The 22,838-nt window shown below is 38.9% G+C and overlaps 1 protein-coding gene across 3 annotated transcripts in view; it reads right to left on the reverse strand.

The window, feature by feature from the left end:
* Nucleotides 1–3,740: 3,740 nt before the first annotated feature.
* LOC146318404 (uncharacterized) overlaps nucleotides 3,741–22,838 on the reverse strand; it is a 32,123-nt gene continuing 13,025 nt past the window's right edge. For 2 of the 3 annotated variants that reach the window (XM_084733166.1, XM_084733164.1), the window contains exons 2-7: nucleotides 16,589–17,746; nucleotides 14,085–14,299; nucleotides 11,052–11,261; nucleotides 8,676–9,238; nucleotides 6,842–6,933; nucleotides 3,741–4,999 (exon numbers count right to left, since the gene is read on the reverse strand). In XM_084733166.1, coding sequence (XP_084589292.1) covers nucleotides 4,907–4,999; nucleotides 6,842–6,933; nucleotides 8,676–9,238; nucleotides 11,052–11,261; nucleotides 14,085–14,299; nucleotides 16,589–17,617 — 2,202 coding nt within the window. In that variant the 5' untranslated portion in view covers nucleotides 17,618–17,746 and the 3' untranslated portion in view covers nucleotides 3,741–4,906. Of the gene's footprint in view, nucleotides 5,035–6,841; nucleotides 6,934–8,675; nucleotides 9,239–11,051; nucleotides 11,262–14,084; nucleotides 14,300–16,588; nucleotides 17,747–22,838 lie in introns of all 3 variants that reach the window. The other variant, XM_084733165.1, reaches the window with a different exon arrangement.

A 22,838-nucleotide genomic window follows, 5' to 3' on the forward strand; every position in this document is an offset into this window, starting at 1 on the left:
CTCAGTTGGTGCATGCCCCAATCACCCAAGCCATTAGATGTAGGCTGATCAAACCCCAATCCTGACCCAAACTAACCATTGCAGAGAGTGTGTATTTTTGAAGCAATGGAGCTTCAGAGAATTGGACGTCTGTTTTAAGGATTTCTTGAACTTTTGGGACCATCAAAACAATGGCATGACACCCTGGGAGATATCGATTTGATTTGGCTGTCGGAGTGATGGGTCTTCAGAGCAATGGTTTTCAGGATAACAGCCTATCTGACAAATGAATTTACAGTCCAATGGGACATTTTTAGGACTACTGTTTCAGAATAATGGGCCATCGGAACCATGGGCAGTCCCCTCTTCAAGTTACAGTCAACAATGAGCTTCCATTCACATGTAACATGTAGTTTATTGCTGCAATAGAGTTTCAAAAAGTTTTACCTCTGTGCATAAATACTGCACAGGAACAGTATACATGAAATTGTAGAGTTACATGTATACTATTTTGCTCTATTTTTATGCATCTGGTCAGCAATGATCCAAGCTCTAGCAGCAACTGAGTGCATATTTGAGAAGCATCTTTGTTGTATGTGGGAAAAAAGGACTGTTTCCTGTGGAAACCCATTTCTGCAAAAAACACAATTATAATGACAAACTCATTATTTCAAGATAGTAAGCCATAATTTTGAGATACTAAGTCATTACTTCAAGATAAGTTAAGTCATTATTATGACAAAGTTTGTCATTACTTTACAATCCAGTGTCATTATATATTTTGAAATGCAAAGTTATAACTTCAAGAAAGCTTCCCAACAAACTCCTGCTTGCCTTGTCCTCAATCTTGCAATACTCATATCTGACAGCAAAATTTCAGTGGAAACAATACAGCTAGGTGAAAAGAGACTGTAAGGTTGGGTTTAGGTGAGGAGAACATACCCTTGCCTGTACAAAGATAACCTCTTGATTCAGCTGAGTCAAACTGCTGACACCTCATTTCAGCTGAAGCTGAACTAAGCATTTTTTCAAAGAATGAGGATATTTTGTGCCAAATCTCTTACAGTGTAGCTGCACTGGAGTAGGATCATTTACAGCCAGTATAAAGAGGAGGGAAAAGCAACCAACAACTCTTTCAATGTATATGAAATTGAGTGTTGTATCAAGATAGCCTTAAACAAAATCAAACCTAGCCTCTCCATATTTAGGGCAGAAAAAACAGATACAGGCTACATCATATAGACACAGCTTCAGGTTGCACAGTGACTCATAGTTCAAATGTAGGCTAGTTCGCTACGTAGGTAGTTCAATCCTTTGTATATTTTATACTGTAACACAGTAGTGCAAACACATCAAAGCTTATAGCACAATCAAAATATAGTGTTGCTAAACTGAAACTGCTGCTGTTAGCATTCCACTCGCCTGGTATTACTTCACCCTGGCAGTTAAAATCATCCCATTTCTGAGTTGACTTGAATGCACCATCATTCCACAGCCGAGTCAGGTTGAGTTTGTCAGGGAAACCAGTGAGCGAGCTCGTCCTGGAGCTACAGAAGCCAAACTAAAATAAGCTCCGACTAGCTGAAGTATGAGGATGGATTACTATAAAACACTCATACACACATGCACACACCACACACAAAAGTCATCTTCTAAAAAACATGGCAGACTTCAAATAGTCATTCTGACACAATATATTATAAACCTTTTACAAATAAAAGCTTTATAAGCATTGCTCAATTCATAAATATATGCAGCAAAAATACAATACAATAAATCTCTTTTTAGGAATCAAGACAGGACATAAAAATATGTAGAAATCTTCACTAGACATTAGGATCAGAAGATCTGATTCTTCAGAAGTGCTCAAGTTATTTAGCTAAAACAGCAGAGCCACAGAGCCGGCAGAGTTTGACCAGGTTGTAGCAATCAAAAAAACAAACTCTTGACTATATGCTAACACTTCTAAAGCTATAACATTTGGGCAGCAAATAGGTTCATAATTTCTCTTTATTCACCCCAAACAGCTAATACAACGACTGCACAGATGTTAAGTGTAAGCTAGCCCCCAATATACTCACCATGGATGTATAATAAGATCTAGATATCATGCTGCCATTCAGCCTTACTTCAAATTCTGTCCAGTACTGCGGCGTAAAGCCCCACTAACCACCATTATACAAGAGATGTCATAAATCTATTAACTTTTTTGGCATATACACCAAGTTTGTTGGACTGAACAGGCACCATCTCTGTGTCTGGTATTCAGGTTTTATTAATACATCCATGGTATCCATATGTTTCATTTGATGCCAGTTCGCCACATTCACATGACGGCCATTTTCATCTGACCGAACAGTCAGGGTGGGAAGCTCTAATGTCGCTCCTGTTACGTGATAGCTAACATTAGCATTCATCCACTTCCTACCTAACATTACCAACATCATTACTGCCACACATAACACTCACTCCTAAAGTGCTTAAGGAAAGTAAGTACAAAGTTCTGTGTTGGACATTACACAGAAATTTCTGAGGTTGGGTGACAATAGCAAGAGAGTTAACGTTAGCATTAGCCTACATTGCAAGCTTCATTACAAATACTGTGTTTTACTTCCAGTTTAAATGAATGTCTATATTTCAATGTATGTATTTCAAAATTAATTTCTATCCTGTCGTGTAAAACTATCAAACAGTAACATTAGCTATGATGTGGCTGAATGCTAACATTAGCCACACCAGCTACAATAGCCTGATGCCCCTCCACATTTTCACTATCCATTGTCTTTTCAATCCTGATCAATCAGGACATGGTGAAATGATAACAATTTGTCAGATTCCCTACGTTTACACAACTTGTGTGACATCAGCAGAAAATGTCCGCCATGTGACTATGGTGAATGGGTGCTGCCTTGACTTGACTACCACTATACTTTTATGCTGTTTTTGTAATGTTTCTGGGAATCTTACAATTGTATGATGGAGTACAGTTGTCTATTTTGTGTGCCTTTGTATGGAAATTCAAATTCTGATATCATGACAACTCTGTGATGGAGGGTAGCAAATAACTTTGTGTAGAGCATCAGCAGCTTTAGTTAAAAATGGCCATGCCTTGTGCCATGCGCCTTTATTACATGCTGATGAAGGAATTAAGAAAACTAGCAAGGCTTCAAACTTTGAGAACACAGTCTGCTCATGAAACAAGAGTGTATTTACTCTTTGTACTTTACACAGAGCTGTACTCCGATCAGGAACTCTATCTGGATTAGAACCAACCTCCAAAGAAGAGGTGAAAACTAATCTGTGCAACTGACTGTGACCCAAATACACTCTTACAAATAAAGGTGCTAACTAGAACCATAAAGGGTTTCTCTGTTTGTCCCAATAAGAGCAACCTTTTAGGTTTCTGGTAGAACCTTCTGGTTTCCACTTAGAACATTTTTGGAGTGTTCTACCAAAACCCAACATGAGGGGTTATGCAAAGAGCCATCTGTGAGAGGTTTCACCCAGAGCTCCCTATGAGCGGTTCTACAGAGAACCCTGCTATAGTGTAATGGTTCCACCCAGAATTCTCTCAGGTATTCCAAGGGTTTTATTTAGAACCCACCAAGGGGGTCCTACCAAGAACAGTTTTTTAGTTCCAAGGGGTTTATCTAGAACCCACCAAGGGGGTTCTATGCAGAACCATTTTTTTTAGTTCCAAGGGTTTCATCTAGAACACAACCAGGGGGTCTGACCAAGAATAGTTATTTAGTTTAGTTTTATCTAGAACCCACCAAGGGGGTTCCACAGAGAACCCTATATTAAGGTACAAAGAACCTTTAACAAACCCTTTAGAAAAGTGTTCAAGGATTTCAACAATCCTTGAAGAACTCTTTCTCTTAAGAACTTTAGTTCAAAAAAACAAAAAAGCCTTTCTTCAAAAATGCCTTCTTCAGAAGCAAATGGTTCTGGGTAGAACCTCAGCTCATCAGGAAGAACCCTTTTGAAAGCCTTATTTAGAGTGTAGCATCCAGTTAGCAGCTAGCACTGTTTAGCCAACATGGCTGACACAGAAACCTGGGACATCCAAACTCTCTTGATCAATGGCTCGTTATAACATCCCACTGAGGCGGTGACTTTCAAAGTCTGGGTCGGCACATTTAAAATACATGAATTAAACACAACATGCGAAATAATTTTTGCATATAACTTCTCAAATTTCTGTTATGCATAGTTGCAACATTTTCAAATAAACTGCTGTTTAAAATTGAACTAAATGAATATCTGAGATGAAAAATGTGACCGCCCAGAAAAGTTTCAAAATCACTGCACTACAGTCAATCATAAAAAATCAATACATGTCAACAAACAGTTGTACTAGGAGCATAATTAATTAACATCTAGAAACCAAAGTGCAGTAAATATTAAATATTAAAGGAGAATACTGCAGATTTTGACATGTGCTTGCAAAGTTTAGTTAAAATATAGGCAACGTGTCAAAATCAGTGCTATTATTGTGATTGCAATTTTATACTCACCTATTATTGTGATACACCTCCTGGGAATGTGAAAGTCCACAAAAGTTATTATATATATAAGGAAAATGTCTAAACTGTGCCATGGCAGGCAGTTCCATTGTGTCATACCTTTGCAGACATCATGCAAAAGACCTGTGTGACTTTAAAGCAGGTTCTCTCGACTTTTTAAACCATTAAAACATTTTGGAAACCCAAACTAGGTCAATTATCTTCATGTGTGAAACAAAAAGAAAAGAAGTTCTCTTCCCACAGAGAACAGGTTTGTGACTCAGTGGTTTTAACCCAGACTTTTGACAGACACTGCAGTAGAAACTGACTGCTGACAGAGAAGGACAGAATGAGGAAGAAACAGAGGAAAAACATCATTTTGGCTTTTTAAATGGCTGTCAGTTGAGCGCCGTCGTCGTCGCTCACTCCTTCTTCTGATTGGCTAATAGGGAGGCCTCCCATCGCTGCGCCATTGCGTTCTGTCGTCGGGGCACGGAAGAGAGGGAAGGGGGGAACTGGAGGGGGCGAGGGGGGAGATTCAGCTAAACCACTGGAGTCAAGATGGATGGACAGATGGATAGTTTCACGGTGGGATGGATTATGGGATGGATGGATGATTGATGGGCGGGGCAAAGGGAGAAATGCACAGAGGATGGGATAGGTGGAGGGATTATTGGACAGATGAATGATGGGTGAGTGATGTGCAGATGAAAAAATGAGCCAAATAATGAAAATATTTGCTAAATTGTGAACCAGTGGATTAAAAAATTAATCAGTCCAACTGATTAACAAATCAGAAAGTTCACAATTAATAACAAATGAATGAATGAGTAAAGGAAGAAGTCAATTACCAAACATGGAAATTCCAAAAGAAAAACTTTGAATATGATATGATATGATATAGACAGTGTAACAGTATTCAGTCTAAAAGTCATATTTACACATTTTACATTACTTCAGAAACATGTGAGACAATATTACTGTAAGGGAATAGAGTATTATTATAAAGTCAGATCAGGTGTCAGCAACCTCCAATATCAAAAGAGCCATTTTTGGCCTAAAAAGAAAACTGTCTGCAGCCGCAACTATTAATTTCTTTAGTTTCTTCTGAGACTTTTCTTTTGTTGGATTTGGTATCCAGAGCTATTCTGGACAGACTCACCATTTTGAAGAAATGGCGCTGAGCCATAAACAGAGACTATAGATGAGAGCAATCCATCTGGGTGCATCATGATTCTGCCTCTTTCTGGGTGAAAACAGCCACTCTAATCTGGCTGTCAATACAAATTCTGAGGTCTTTGCCAGTTTAACTGTGTAAAATAAGAAAACCACACCACCGTTGAACTATTAGAAGCCCAAACCCTGTGGGCAGTCAGGTGAATGATGCCATGTATTTGGCATTTTAGAAAAAATTACAGAAATTGGGTTTGATGAGTGTCTGTTTCAATCAAAGTGGAAGAACAAATGTAAGAGTCGGTTTAGGCCAACAGCGAGGATAATTGGAAATTAAAATGTTAAAAAGAACAATTATTCATTTCCCTCTGTTTTTCTGTCAAAGCCACAGGGAGCCACTGGAGAGAGCTGCAAAAGAGCTGCAGTTTGATGTTTCTTCAGTGGTACATTGTATATGTACTGTATTTTAAAACTGCACTCATTAATATCTGTATGCAAATAATGGATCAATATGGAGCATTTTAGTGTTGAACTTGGAGCATTTAGTAGCTACGGTACCAGATATTTTTCTCTGAAGATGCAAAGAGTAAACTGTATATTGGACTGCCGTTTCATCAAGTGAGCCAAAACACAAATCCTAATAAATCATCATGTTGCTTTGTCTGATAGATGTGTCAGTATTTGTGTTGCAATTCAATTACATCAATTAATGCAGCTTTAAAGGCTACTTCTCAACTTGGACCCTATTTTTCCATGTTTTTTTGACTAGTGGGGGTGACAGTTTTTTAAGTGAGAGTGCTGAAGCTGTCAGCCGCGAAACCGAGACTGGAACGTAAATCCTTATGGTGAAAGGCACCTGTCAAAGTGCATCCACTAAAATGCTGACAGACTCTGATTTGTTAAGTGTCTGACAGCATTACTGAAAGGATCCCTACAGGGATATACATTTTTGTTAAAGAGTAAGATCATTTTTGTTTAACTTCAAACTTCTGTTATTGCTCTCACCAAAGCCACCAGACTCCATTTACAAAAACAAACTTTTTATGCCTAACGCTAACCTGCTGTCTCGCTCAGTACAGATACAGATGTTGCAGCATGAAGCTTCGTCTCTATATAGATAGACAGATACTGTAGATAAGAGTTTTTGTGTGCGTATGTGTGTATATGTGTATGTGTCAGCCAACCTTGTGGTCACAAGACAAACTGGATCGTTCTATTTTACGGGTCCTGGAGGGGGATGATGGGGAGGAAACACATCTGTCTGGAACCTCTGGCACTGGAATAAAAACAAAAGGCATTTATATTAGCATATAATACAGTCATCTGCAGACAGAAACCATAATCCTTATATGTTTTAGTTTTTGGAAAGTTTTATATGTATTTCTTTTTCTTTCCAAGAACTTTTTATTGAGATCTTCAACAAAATTTTCCAGAGTTGTGAGGATATATTCCATATTACTATAAGGTGTACATCAATGTAAGACTGCAAAAATATAGGCAATGACAGTGATGACAGCAAAAAACCCCCACATCTCTAAAACTTTTCCTAAGAGCCACTGATTGAGATGTGTATCATCTCCACTGTGAGGCAGGACATTATCTCTCGAAGCCACTCATTAAGCGTGGGCGGGGCAGCATCCTTCCACTCCAGCAAGACTGCGTGTCTGGCCAAAAGCAACGCAAAGGCAACCATGTTGTGCTCGACAAATATCAAATGAAGACTGTCTCTGTCAATAACACCAAGCAGGCTAACAGAGGGTCTGGGTTTAAGTTCTTATTTAGGACGTTGGAAAGAGTGTGAAAGACGTCACTCCAGAATTTCCGTAAGCGAGGGCACAGCCAGTACATGTGGATAAGGGTAACCTTGGACATGTGGGCTCTATGAACCACCTTAACTTGCACAAGGCAGTGTCTTGCTATATGTGTTTCTTATCCACACAACACAACAGTGCACAGGTCACCAGGTGATTCTACTCATTTATAGAGCTGATAACCTCATGGATTTATAACAGGAAGCCTTTTATGTGTTCCTGGATAAATAGGTCGTCGCCTCCTCTGCTACAGATAAATTAAAAAGATGGCCCCGTCAGATTATCTGTTGGATGTCTCCGTGTGTGTCTGTTTAGTGCACACAGCTCTGTGTCAACGATGTAAAAAGTGTCCACTCGTCTCCCTCTTTCTCATATCTTAAAACAGCTAATTTAACACAAACAGCAGCGAACATGTAACTCAACAGCGTCCTGCAGAAACTGAATCTGGCTGGGAAGGAAGGGTGTGCTACATTTACAACACAAGACAAAACGTGACACTCCACCACAGCATGCAGCACAATAATCGTTTGATTTGGATTATCTTGTTTTAATGATCATGGGAAGCCAAAACTGTAATTGAAATTAAAATCCAACTAATCGCCCAGCCCTACTTTATATAATTGACTTATATATAGTGTTTAAAGGACCTACGCTGGCCTCGCCCCTCCAGGTTCTGATCAAGTGGGATTCATCACTCAGATCACCGGGTAAGAGAAGATTTGGATGGTTAAAAACATATTTTTTTTCTCTTCGCAGATTTTTTTTTTTTTTTTAAGATTTTGAGTTTTTTAAGGCATTTGCCTTCATTTTGACAGATGACAGCTGAAGATATGACAGTAAAGGGCTGGAGAGAGAGGGGATGACATGCAGCAGACGGGCTGCAGGCAGCAGTTGAACCAAAATATATTTGAAGCCCAGTGACACCAACACAGCTGAGCACTGGCTCAGTTTTTTCTTTTTTTTTTGCAGTCTGCGACTAAATTTCTGATCGCATATTTTCCTGAATATTGGCCAATATATTTGGGGATCCATAGCGGTTACATCAAATATAAGCACCGGTTCAGTTGGTGAAGTTTGGTTGGTGTCCAGTTGATTGAAAATTTCAACTGACATGTATTTAAAGTGAATCCTATAAGCTGAACTACAACACAATAGGAATGTTGTTCATGTCTCTGATACTTGTGTAAGTGTGTTTGACTCTACGTACCATTGTAACTGATGTTGTCGCTCAGGCCCGGTGACACCAGCACAGTATCGTACCTCTCTCTCCCTCTCCTCCACTCATCCTCCCTCCTCCTCCTCCACATCTCCTCCCTCTGCCTCCTCCACTCCTCCTCCCTCTGCCTCACCATGCGGATCTCCTGCTCCACCAGCGACTGGCTGCTGAGGGAGCGCAGCTTGAAAAACGGATTGGACGAGAAGGTGCTCTCCTGGGTCTCCATGGACACAGGGGCGGAGCTTAAGCAGAACTCGGAAGCGCTGCGAATGATCAGATTGGAGGTTTCCACGACAATGACATTGGCCGAGGGCACCGTGTCCAGGCTCGACGGCCAATCGGAGAGGCCCCCGATCGCAGAGGAGAGCAGGCGGTTCCTGGAGGCGGAGCCAGCGCAGTCGGGCTCCAGGATAATGACGTTATTGGCCGTCATTTCATGGTAGACAGAGCGGGAAAGGGAAGAGGAGCAGGAAGGGGATGGAGAGATGGACAAGGTGGGGGTACGGCAGGCTGGAGGTCTGGCTGGAGATCGTCCTGTCTGCAAGGTGGTTGGTCTGAACACAGAACAACAGAAAAATAACAGTTAACAAGTTTCTTTTTGACTCAGTTTATCTGGTTCATATTAGAAAGGAACAATGTTATACCAGTCACCTGCTCTGCAGTTCCTCTCAGCTGTCTGGGGCATTTTAGACTATTAGTTCATTGTTTAGGTTTTTCTGGCCCCACATATCACTCTAAAACCTGTTTACAGACACAGCAGGCAGCTGTTTCCAGCAATAATGCTCTGATAAACCCACTGCAGAATATCTTTGGGTTTTGGTCTGACAAAAGAAGACACTTAAAGACATCACCTTGGACTTTGAGAAACTAGGATGGACATTTTTCACTATTGTCTGACATTTTATAGATGTTGCAGCCCTACATTTAACATGACAATTAGCTTTAGTCTTAGGCTATTAGGCTATTTGGTAACCACTAATAACTAAAACAAGTGGTACAGGGGCAAGTAAAAACTGACTTCAGGCAAGAGATTTCTGACTGAGGTCTGGAGCAAAAGCCATCATCACCCCGCGTCTTTTCAAGCTGACCTAGAGTCAGTCATGGCCATCGCCACAGAGGCAATGCTCGGCGAGGGGCAGCTGGTGTCAGCTCTCTGGCAAGGATGCTTTTCCTCGTGGATACTGTTCTGTGCACTCATATCATGTCTACATAGTTGAAAACAGACTCTGATTGGTTGACAGACTTAACCCAATCCTGTCACTTTCAAACTTTATAATATGCCAGCACTGTGTTTCCTTTGGTTTCCCCAAAAATATCAGTGTCCCCAAACTTTACAACTAGTGACAGATTAAGGACTTACCACAGACAAACAATGCAGTATTTACCAAGTCTTTCCATATGGCATCATCCATTTAATCAGCTGTGGACAATACTGAATGGATCAGATGTGTTTTTCATTACAGACAAGGTAATACTAGCACAGTATATTTAACGATGCCATTTTATACACGCCTTAAGGCTTTTATTGTGAAACATTTGCTGGAATGTGTTGCGGAAAATTCACTGACTTACAAGCTTTGCATAGAGCCACTTGAAATTTAGTTACTGCCATCTTGTGGCGCTTTTATGTTACTACAAAATAGCTTGGCTGAGACATTATTAAATATACATCTACAGTAACACTTTTGATGACTAATCTAGAATGGAGAGGTGTTGAAAATAGCCAGATTATACTGCAGAATTCATTAAATCAGAGAGATGAAATATACATTATGCTTAGTTGGCATCCACATAATATGACCTGGAATATATCCATCCTTGTTTTTTACCCAGCCTTTATTTGTTTGTGCTGACCATGCCCTGTCCTGTTTGCGTCTGCTATTATGTGAGACCCATCTTTTACTTGATTACTAGTTTTTATTTGAGGAAATAAAGCATAAGTTGTTGTTATTAGTTATAGTTAGGGTCAATTTGAAACCCCTAAACCAAACTCAATGAAGCTGGGCTCTGATTCCCAAAAGCATATTATGGCTGATATGATCTTTCTCCTATTTCAGATCTCTGAGCTATGATGAGTCTATAAATGCTTTAGGTGAACATGGGCCCACGTTCTGTTCTTTTCTAGTTGTTAAATGTCACATCCATGAGGTCTAAAATTTATTATGTGGTGAAAACTACTTCAACCCATTCCTCCTCCTAAGCTGCTCCAACCTCATGTTCCTCTACACGTAAAACCCAATCTATAATATACTTCCTACTGCACCACAAAGACTGCATTATTCTCATGTGAAGGATTCTACAAAAGTAATAGCCTGAAGAACCTAAAAAGAGCAGAAGAGGAACGTGACCATGTTCCTTGTTAGTTACCTGGGTATAGTCAGGCCCTGTGTGATCATCCCCCTCTCCCTGCGGTGTCGTTCCTCTCTCTCCAGAGTCAGTCGGATCTCTCTCTCCACCGCAGTCTCTTGCTCGTCCAGGGGGCTGCGGTATGACGAGTCATCCAGGCCTGAGTCCTCTGAACTCGGGGACAGGGTGGAGGACAGGGGGGGCTCCCTAGGCACTGGTGGGTGGATCTCCCTTCAAGAGGAACAGAGGACACCCAGCTTAAGTCAGGATGAACTGAAACTAAGATCTGTGTTTCCATTTAAAAGTTGTGCGAGTTTAAAGAAAGTTTTTGCATTGTTTTTCTGATTTTGTCCTTTCTGATCTACAAGTGATCAACATGCAGACTGCAGTGTTTTCACCTTTCTATCACCACTATGTGATAGAAAGGGGATTAAAATACAATAATGGTCCCTATCTGGTTGCAAAATGAGGGAGTTAGAATTATGTACACCTCCAACACTCAACACAGTTTTTGAAAAGTGTATTTCCATCAGCCTTGCACCATCTTCCTCTTTGATTTGCCAATTTCCCCATTTTATCTAAGCGTAAAATCATTTTTGCAATACCATGGCTTTTCTCCAAATTTCTGTCCATACAACAGGTAGATGTGTACCAAATGTCTGACATGCAATAATACATTATAACTTTGGATAGATGAATCTGCAAGCTCATGTTTCATTGGTTCTAGCCACAATCTCATTCAGAGAGGTTTCCAATAGCCCTGGAAGTCTTCATACCAGTCACAGCCATTTATTTAAAGGAGAAATCTGTGATATATTTACTGTAATAAATCATAAAATGACTAGAATGTTGTCATCAGAGATCAAGGAAACATGCTAAGTTGAAAAACTCGCTACTCTGACATCAAGGCTGCAGCCATGGTGTCCTCCTTTGAAATTTCTATTCTGGACCAGACTGTTTCAGTTTAGTTAGTTAGTTAGTTTAGTTTAGTTAGTTTTCATGTTAATCAGAGCTCAAAGTAATGTAGAATGTTTGTCGAATGAGTTTTAAGAAATCTTGTTGAATCTTGCAGAAGCTGTAGATGTTCATAACACTTCAACTGAGCAAAATGTTAATGAAGTTTGGCAGGCAGTTAGACAGGCAGCCGCTTTACCCATCATCCAGAGCGTGTTAAATCAGAGCAGAGAGCTTTTGTTTTCAGGATAACGGGCTTAACTACATCGACAGACAAATGACCGCTGATCAACTCACAGTGGAAGACTCGTCCTTGCTTGTTATTGTCACTTTATGATGTTGCGTGTGTCCTGCAATCCTGCAGAGCTCCTGCAGCCTGCAGAGCTTCCTCAGGTCCTGGGAGGAACTCACTTTAACCATAGATCATATATTAAATAGGATATCAACCTATTCAGGCTTTAATTTGCTATCTGGACTACTGTACTCATTTTTGCACAAGCAATTGCTACATATTGCAGATTTTAGAAGTCATATGTCAAATGTTTCGAGTGCAACACCCCAGGATAATGGAAATCAGATCAAACTAGGCGGTGCTGAATCTAGATTCTGTTACTGGATTGCCTGTTCCTCCCCTCAGATGTTTTCAGAAGCACAGTCTATTGTCCTTTTCAGATGTAATTTGACCAGGATGCTATTTTCTACTTCTGGAAAACAGACTGAGCACTGGCCCAACTTGCACGTATCACTCAGTGATTTGTCACGTTTCTTTGCTTTGATTGATTGTAGGTCCATCCAATAACAGAGGCATTGTGTTCTGCACCTGTTAATTAACAGTTAACAGCCTTTGGAAAGTGAAAATGAAGTGACACTTTGCAGACTAATGTGCATTTGTGAATTAGTCTGGAGTTGCCAGGCTACAAAAATCTAAAAAAGTGTGAAAAATGTCAATCATACTTTCTTAAAGCCTAATGAGACATATTCAAATGTCTTCTTTTGTCCAACCTATAGTCCAAAACCCAAAGATATTCAGTTGACTATCTACTTTACTGTCACACAAGGCAAAAGAAAGCAGTAAGTCCTCACATTTAAGAAACTGGAACTGTTTGCTAGTTTTGCTAAACTATTCACTTGGACCAGGCTTCACCAACACACATTAAGTTAATCTAAGTTTAGAAAAAGAGCTTCAAAATGAGTAAATCCAGATTAAAATTAAGCAGAGCTCTGCTGCACATTAAAAACTAATCTAAGTTTAGTAAATCAGAGTCTAGTAATTTAAGATGAAATTAAATAAGTGTTTGATGTATATGGAGATGCTTGCTTCACTTCACTAGCTAAAACATTAACAAAATATTACATTGTTTGCAAGCTAACTAAAAAGTTAATAAAATGTTAAATTGTTTGCTAGCTAGAGAAAAAAGAAAAAAGTTACATTGTTTGCAAGCTAACTAAAAGGTTAACAATATTTTTTATATTTTCCTCGCTAGCTAAAAGTAATAAAGTAAGAAAAAGCTAAGGAAAAATAAACACTAAGCTAAAAAGTAAACACTGAAAATTTGTTCACCGAATTATCAACTGGAGTGAAAGAAAGAAGAGATGCATCATAAATGTCAACTGGATTGAGTCTGTCCCGTAACTTTTTTCAAGGACCTTGATTATTTTCTTCAATCCATCTCAAAAATGCAGCTATTTTTAAGCTATTTTAAGTTAAGTTAATCAATTAATCCTCATTAGTACAGCCTTTATTAAGTAGTTGTTTCAGCTGCACAGCATGATCTCTAATAAATCAGTCCATTCAAACTAAGGACTGATGTTCTGATTGATTAAATCATGCACAGAAAAGGAAAATAAAACGAACCCTGGCAGTGGGATGAGTTAACTCAACTTGATTCTTATTGAGTTTTAGTTTAATAGAAGTTATGTTATACTTGTTACGAAATTGGCACCAACAAAATCAGCTGTGTTGTGGAAGAGCAACACATCTAACTTCTGATTTGGGCACAAACTTGCAATTGAAATTGATTGATAAAATGTTTAAATTGTATAAATTGATTCAATTTTTGAATTAGTATAAGCACTAAAAGTACCTGCAGTATTTCCTACCTGTGTTTGAGTCGGGGGCTGCGGGTCGGGGGGTACAGTGAAGAGTGGGTGCCCTGGAAGCTGCCCTGAGCTCTGAGCCCTGGTTTGGGGATTGGCTGACCTTTAACCTCCTCCTCCATCTTCTTCCACTGCTGGCGGGCCAACAGGAAGTCCACATGCTCAGTGGAGACGTTCTCGCTGTGGGTGTCCTGGTGGACACAGAAATCTACGGGAAGCTGACGGGACAGATGAGGCTCAGGATCAGACGACTGAACGTACAGGACGTATTCTATAGGACATATTCTGATTATGCTGTCTGCACAGTAACATCATGTGACACGTTATCTGACAGACCTTTGCCATGAACAATCTACAGTGACCCACAGGCTTCATTGACATTCACCACCCGACCTTCACACACGGCTAGCCAACAGCATCGAGGGTTACAGTAATATATTGCTTTTATTACTAACAAAGTAAAATAGCATCATTTTCATAGGATTTCAGCAATATTACTGCATTTATTATGTCAAGTAAATCCACACCGAGTCACTACCACCAAGTGTGGAAGGAGTTATGGGAGCGGAGTTATGTCATCAGAAAAAAACAAAACAGAACACTCCTGGTCTACATATATTTCATATAAATTATATTTACCTTCGAGTCTTGATCAGACCAGCCATGTTGACATAACACAGCAATGAACTGAAGCAGTCAAAGTGGTGTCTACGTACTATATGTCTATGGTTAAAATTATGAACCAGAACAAAAATTAATATTACCAACATAAAGCTCCGTCCACAGCAGCACAACAGACAATACACACTTAAAAAAAACTAACATTTGTATTCTGAAACACAAAACAGCAAAAGTCCAGCACGAGGCATGATGGGAGATGTGGGCCATTGCTTGACTTCATGCAATATTTTAAGACACATTACATAACATAGCTCTAGTTTTCAGCAAACTTGGTTGAAAATAAATGTCTAGGCCAGGGGTCTGCAATCTGTATGATCAAAAGAGCATTTTTGACCAAAAAAGAAGAAAAAATCTGTCTGGAGCCACAACAACTATATTATCTGTTTGCCCTGAAGGCATCCATAGTGAGCTTGCATTTTAGCTGACAAAATATTCATTCATTCATTCATTTTCTGTAACCGCTTATTCTGTAAGGGTCGCGGGCTGCTGGAGTCTAGTAGTAGTGGTAGTAGTTTCTAGTAGTTTGTAAAACTTTTTCAAAACCTAAAAATTATGAGTTGTCTCAATTTTCTCATAGACCTACAGAAATGTTTTTTGTTTTTTTTTAAATAAAATAAATAAACTGTTTTTCACGTCCAAATATTTTTTTGCCAAAGTCAAATGGACTCACTGGAGACGGGCTAAAGAGCTGCATGTGGCTTTGGAGCTGCAGGTTACAGACCCCCAGTCTATGCTGTTTAATTGTTGTATATCATCACACTATTGTTAATATAAGAGCCTGTGTCCACATGGCGTTTTTAGCCAGTGTCCTTTTTCAGTTGTTTCCAATGAGGAGAGAGCATCTTTTTAGTGTTTTCAGTTTAAAATCTCTGAACTTTGCAGAAAGGTTCTGTAATGTTCACTGTCACTTCTTTGCAGGCAGCCTGTCATATATTAGATGGGGACTCATCACCCTGGTAACCAAGAAAATAGAGCCTTTTCATTGTTTTCCTTTTCCTTGACTCAGCTCATGACTGTGCAGGAGCCAAGAGAGAAAGACATCGTGTGTCTGTGTGTTCAGTTCTTCGTACTTTTGTAGCTTCTTGTGTGTGAATCTCTGTGGCTTGAAGTGTAGTTTTTCTCCTGTGTTACTGTTTGAACTCTGAGGTATCTGCTTTATTCACAGTTGCAGCTGATAGGAGTCACTGCTGGCAAAAATCCAACATTTCCAGATTTTGCTGCTTCATACTAAAAGTTTTAAATAATAAAAACAATGGGGGAGACTTATTATTAAGAATTTATATGGAATTGCATATGGTTAACCAGCTTTTTACAGCCTTGACTCAAGACAAGCCCTTGCCAGGGAACATGTTCAAGTGGGTGTGGAAGATGAACAATCTTGATTAATAATCAATGTATAGATTTTGTGATGCTCTGTGTTTAAGTAGTGAGGAAGACAGATGACAGTCAGCTGAGAGAAAAACTAATGGGACATTGTATTGAGGAAGACTACTGTGCTGATTAATTGTGAACAACTGGAGGAAGCACTGATTGAATCTATGCTGTCATGGAACATTCCTATTTTTCATATTTCCTTTTGCTTGTATTTTTACATTTCATTTTTTATTGATGCTTCTTTGTATTTTTATCATCTTATCTTGGACTGGCACTTAACACTGTTGTATGCTGTATAATCATTTAATGTGAATGTAATTCCTAGGATTACTGGACTGGATATAAATTATGTCTCACAGCTAAACATCAGCGTTCATGTGGGGAAGAGAAATGGTAAATGTACTTTTTGGGAGTGAAGTTTGAGGTGTGTGTCACAGAGGGGGAGGTCTTACCCTCTTGTCGGGGTCTGTGGAGCTGGCTGTGGAGCTTAGAGAAGGAGAGCGCAGGAACAGATCTCTCCTCGACCTCATCTGCTCTTCATCATCCTCCCTGCCTCCCCTCCTCTCCTCCTCCTCCTGCTCCTTTTCCACCTCCTCTTTTCCAGTCTCTACTCCTGCCTCCCCTCTCTCTTCACCCTCTCTTCCCCTCTCCTCTTCCTTGCTCTCTCCATCACAGACACTATCACGAATCCCACCGCCTGCCTCTTCCTGGTTGGTGACATCGCCGGGCGTGAAGCCTGCCCATTGGTCCTCCCCGGCGTCGCTGTCCGAGTACACGATAGCCAGCTCGGCCTGGAGGCAGTCGCTGAGGTGACTGTCGCTAAGGTCGTCTCTGTTGCCGAGGTCATTACCCCAGGTCTCCTGCAGCATGGCTTCCGCAGGCTGCTCTGAGGTGACAACCAGGGGCTCTGAGGAGGGAGGACACACTTGACTGTCAGAGAGGGAGAGGAGATCAGCCATTGTATCATCCTTCATCTCTCCCACTGTCTCTCCTGTCCACCCGTCCTCTTCTTTTGTGTCTCCTCTTCCTCCATCTTCTCCTTCTGTTCCTCCAGTCCCTTCATCCTCAGCTTCTATTTTTACTTCACCTTCACTTTGTCCCTCAGTTTCTGTTTTCATCCAATCTTCGCTCTCTGTTTCTGCTTTACTTTCATTTTCTACCTCTACTTTTCCTCTTGCTTCATCTTCTGTCTCTATTCCTCCTCTCCCCTCATCCTTTCCTTCTGTTCCTCCTCTTCCTCCATCTTCTCCCTCCACTCCTCCTCCCTCTGTCTTTTCTCCTTCTTCCTCCCCTCCACTCTGTCCTCCAATCTCAAAAACAAGATAGTCACACTCATCTCCATCTGTTTTTCCATTTTCTCCCTCTGCAGGCTCTTCTTCCTGCTGCTGCACCCCGTGGACCTCTGGGTAATGGAGTTCCTCTACTTCCCGGCTGCACCAGCTTTCCAGGTCTGTCAGCGGTGGTGATGAGCTGATCTCCATGGTAACTGGATCTGTCGGCTGTATTGGATTTGGAGAGTCGTTGACAGGGTTACTGTTGCTGGAGTTACCGTTGTCGTGACTACCGTCCGTCAGCTCAGCTGTTGTCCTCCTTAGCCCAGCTGTGGCTCTCTGTGGACACAAACACGTCATTACAACCCAATCATTTCATTACAGCCTCAATATCAATACAGGCTAAACATTTTAAAATGTGTGTATGGAAGCCTATTACTTCCAAGAAAAAAAAAGAAAACTTTGTACTTCAAGTCAAAGTTATAAGACAACAAATAGCTAACAGGGTTGTATACCTGCCTACGACTACCTACGATATTAAATTCTACCATTATTCTACCATTTAGTGTTGTTGAAGAATACAGAATTTGTGAAATCATAATAAAGCATTTCTTCAACCTCAAAAGCCCTTTTGTCTTCATTCCTTCATTCAGGGTCATTGTGGGTGATGATAATAATGTGTAGTGCAATAATAATAATAATAATAATAATAATATAATTAGATAAAATAAACAATATATGATATTTTGATTATTATCATACTTCACTGGACAAAATATAAAATTGTGAATATCATAATTAAAAATATTTGATATCATTAAACCTGACATTTCTTTTATTAGATTAGTTTAGATAAATAAAAATACAATTAAAACATTTTGATTATTATGATATTTTATTAGATAAAACTTAAAACAGTAACATTGACTGTTATAGAATTTCATTAAAATTCATCAAAATTTAAAAATGAGAACATTTTGATGCTTTTAGAGTAAAAAGGTAAAATTTAAAAATAAAATTTGATCAGACATTTGAATGATTGCATTTGAGTCTTACTAAATCAAAATGATATGATAAAAATGAAATGATTAAAGTCTGACTTACATGATGAAATACTTTTGATGTATTATCTCATAATTGTGACCTGCAGTAAAAGGTCACAATTTCCACAATGTATCTCAAAATGTTGACTTAAAACTTTTCACACATTTTGTCCCTTTATACACATCTTTGCTACATATGATCTGATATATGAGATATGAGAGAGATTCAACCTGAAAAAAAGCAGATTAATATTTAAGCAATAAAAGTGGTTTTAAGTACAGAACAAGGAAATATCAGTGATCACTTCAGAAAAACACAAATTTAACTGGATGATTAATGCATTCTTAGGTTACATCAGACACGCGCGCGCACACACACACACACACACAGTTGTATGCACACATAACCAGGTCACATACAGTACGTACAGGAGCTACACAAACACAGTGTAGATTAAAGCAGTGTATTTGCCCTGTAAATGTTTGATGAGCTAAACTCAAGCCTTCATATTGTTACCATGGTGGCAGTGCGTTGGCTGTGAGTGGGTTAGCAGATTATTATGGTCTGTCGTTCCAGGCATGTGCTGGTGACAGGCGGGAGGTGTTGCCATGGCAACACTAAGTATAGATGCAGAGGCAGGCAAGCTGCTAAAGTCATTTCTCCTCAGTTAAGTCACAGTGTGTGAAGTGAGAAAGATCACATTGATCACACATTACACAGCAGCGATCCTCTGTTATCTACACGCTCTTATGCTGATGTGATGACATAACAGATGTACAGAAGTTTAACAACTAAAATATGAAAAGTGCCAAAATCTGTATCCATGTTCGCTAAGCTGAAAACATTCACAAACACTCAGGAACACGAGAGCTAAAATAAACAGAGTGCAGAACGCAGCCCAGCCTCAGAAGGCCAAATGAGAGCTTTTATGAAAAGATTAGTGATGCTTCTGCACCAGTATGAACATGTGTCAGCTGAACGCCTGCCAGAGCATCTGGAACAAGCCAACAGCTCTGTCCACGCACAGGTTTTACAGCTTCCAGGTGGAAACACACTGAGCGATGCATTTTTTATGCAGACTGGTTTCTAAATGTTCGCACAAGGAAGCAAAATGTGTGACAGGATTGTTTCATGTTGGTCTGTACACGAGGGAGCGTCATCTTTAGATGCACTTTGTCTTTCTTTATGTTTATTCTTCACTAAGTAGGCCTCGGCAGTATATTGGTATTATATCATTATCATGATATGAAACTAGATATATAATAAATGTTGGCTTTTACTTTTTTTAAAGTCTGCATCACTGTAAAATCATGTAATTTAATCTGAACTTATCAGACTGTTTTAGCTGTTCTGTTATCTGTCTTTACCCACTTCATCATTAGATCCACATTACTGATGATTATTTATCAAAAATCTCATTGTGTTAACTAGACATGTCAATGATTCATCCTAAATTGATTAATTGATGTTAAGAATTTAACTTAATGTATTAATTGATAATTAATCAATAGAAATGGCTGTGATTGCCACTCATTTGACTTTGCTCTGTCTGGCTGAGGCATTTGTTGAATAAGGAAACTTAAACTAAAACTTAAAATGAGGAGAAAAAAAGAGAAAAAAATTAAAATGGGAAAAAAAAACTGCATTTTGTATCTTATTTATTATTATTAATGATTAATTGATTCTCAGCCAAAATATGCAAACTTTGAAACTCTACTTTTAATATTTTGTGAAAGCACAAAGAGTCATACCTATAATATTGTTGCAATAGCGATATAAAAGGTATTTGGTCAAGGATATTGTGAAATATGATTTTTGTCTTCATTGCCCTAGCAGCTTCCACACAACATGTTGTTAGTCGCATCCTATATGATCAATAATTACCAATATCGACCGGTATAAAAGTTGGCTATCATCATAGGTGTTTCAGCTATATGACCCAGACCTATCACTCAGCCAAAGTTAAATCATGTCAGAAGTAATAATGACTCCTGAATTTATCCCTATCAACTCATGTCTCATTCTTTTAGACCCCATTTATTAAAATGCGATCTTTATGCAGACACGTTATCTGCACAATTGGAAAAATGCATGTTAAAGCAAGATGTAAACGTTATGATCACAATGTCAACCAGTTTGCCTGATCACATCTGTAAGTGCTCTGGATTAGGGATGGCAATTTAGTAGTCGATACCAATACCTGTGAAATCCTAGAAATCATCCCATTCCTAGTCTAGCTCACCATGTGTTCCGATCATAGGTAGGCATAAAGGCAATGATTAGGATATTTGTTTGTAGTGAATATAAAGTATAAGTTGTTATTCAAATTATGAGAGTGAGCAAGTGAAAGATCAAAAGATGATCAAATTTCAGATTTCCCAAAAAGAATTCCTGTTTCTTATGGCAGATTTTTTCATTTTTTTTCTAACAGCAGCCTATCATACCCTCAGAAAATCACGTGTAAAATATGTCTTTTCTGTTTTTGTAATCAAATTTGAAGTTGTCAATGTGTGAGTTATAGATCAGCAAGAATCTGTTTTCCAAAAAATGTGTACTTGTCACCAGAATGAAGCAAAGTCTCTGAAAGTCAAATTTTTCTTAGAGAGGACTGGTCGGCAACTCTGTGTCTGTTCTATGTTATGAAAGCACTAAAATATGTTAGTCAAAATAACTGCACTACTGAGGTGGTGAATGATGTACAGCAGGAAACATCTTTGAGTGTGACGGTTCACGTTGATCTGAACTGATCTGTTGTTATCAAGATGTAATTTACCTACACAGAGCAGCCTACATGTCGGTACTGCAACACACAAACTGACAATATTTTTTATACAAAGAGAAGAATAACTTAATGTATTACATTTGCCAAATTTACAAGAGGGTACAAATAATCAAGAATATGTCATGGACAGCATTTAACAAAGTTACTAAAGTTTCCCTTTGTTCAGCAACACACAACTCAGATTTTTTTAAGGAGGTCTGGGTCTGATTTGCTGCCACCTCAACTTACTCACAGAGGACAGAGATCTGATCTCAATGAGGACAACGAGAACTAGGACTGAAACATGTACATGGATCAGTTTGACGATAAACCACGATTAAATTTGTGATGGTTTACATTACTGTTTCAAATTTTAATGATCATAAAACTGTGTATGATTACGGCGCTTTGAAAAACTCACCATCCAAAGTTAGTAACAGTCTCCCAGATGCAGGCGCAGCAACGTGGGTTTGTTTTGCGCCAAAGTTTACCAGTACATTTTGAACTTTTTCAGCACATTTTAACATTACTGCAGTAATACTGCTTGTTTTTTGGTCATTATAATTCTTATACTTTCCGGATATTTAATTTCTAAAAAGAACACATAACAAATACCAACTGTAACGGCAAAGGCAAGACCAGGTTGCATATTCTCCAGATAACATATACCAGGTGTAAATGTGGTCTACAGCACTATTGTTTGGACACCATTTAGTTGTATAACATCCATTCTTGAAAACTAGGACAAATCACGTCCTACCAAAAAACTTTTTGGGTGAAAAGGTGTTCTTTAGGGATTTATTTCTATGAAAAATATTTATTTTATTAAATGTTTTTTTTCTTACTTTTCTGATAACAGAGGTATAAAACTGTGCTATTATAATCGTATTTGTTTTAAAATAGATTTTGATGAAAATGTTGGTCTTTTAAAGTTGCATCCCAGATTTCCATCAACTCAAAAACCTGATTTAATCAGGAATAAATAGGGTTAGCTCTACCCCAAAGACTCCTGTCTCACTTCCTGGTTTAAAACAGGCAGGAATACTGCTCAAGCACTGGTAAACTTTATATTTTTCAATAAATTCATGAAATAATATTGCTATCAGATGTCTGAACCACAACATATCAACTCTGTAGTCCTTCTAAATCAAAGCTAAATAAGAATTATGGTTTACAAATGTGTATTTTGATTAACATTAAGAGAACTCTGAGACACTTTAAAAATAAGATGGCTGCTCACAACGACTATGCTGTGAAATGAAAAAAGTAACACTTTGTCACCTCTAACATTTAATAAAAAATGTAATCACTAGGAGGTTGGCCCGTTACAATATTTAATAGCCAAGAGTTTGATCTTTTTTAAAGTATATTTTCCACTTTAAAAATAAGGCTTTGTCCCAGTTCTCAAGAATGAGTGATACATTTAATTTCCTTATCATTCAAACCCTCAATTAACTGTGATGGCAGGGCTCAATAGGCATTATCTTGAAACAGCCTTCATTTCAAGTGCATCACACAGCCGATGAACAGTTCTTTCCATCACTCGAGCATCAGCACGAATTCTTTCTTGATTGGATGAAAGCACCACTAGCTGGGCTGTCTTCAGTCAAGTAAGAGTTGAAACGG

The sequence above is a fragment of the Lutjanus erythropterus genome, chromosome 12, assembly GCF_056507025.1.
Source record: "Lutjanus erythropterus isolate fLutEry1 chromosome 12, fLutEry1.hap2, whole genome shotgun sequence".
NCBI classification, from domain to species: Eukaryota; Metazoa; Chordata; class Actinopteri; order Lutjaniformes; family Lutjanidae; genus Lutjanus; species Lutjanus erythropterus.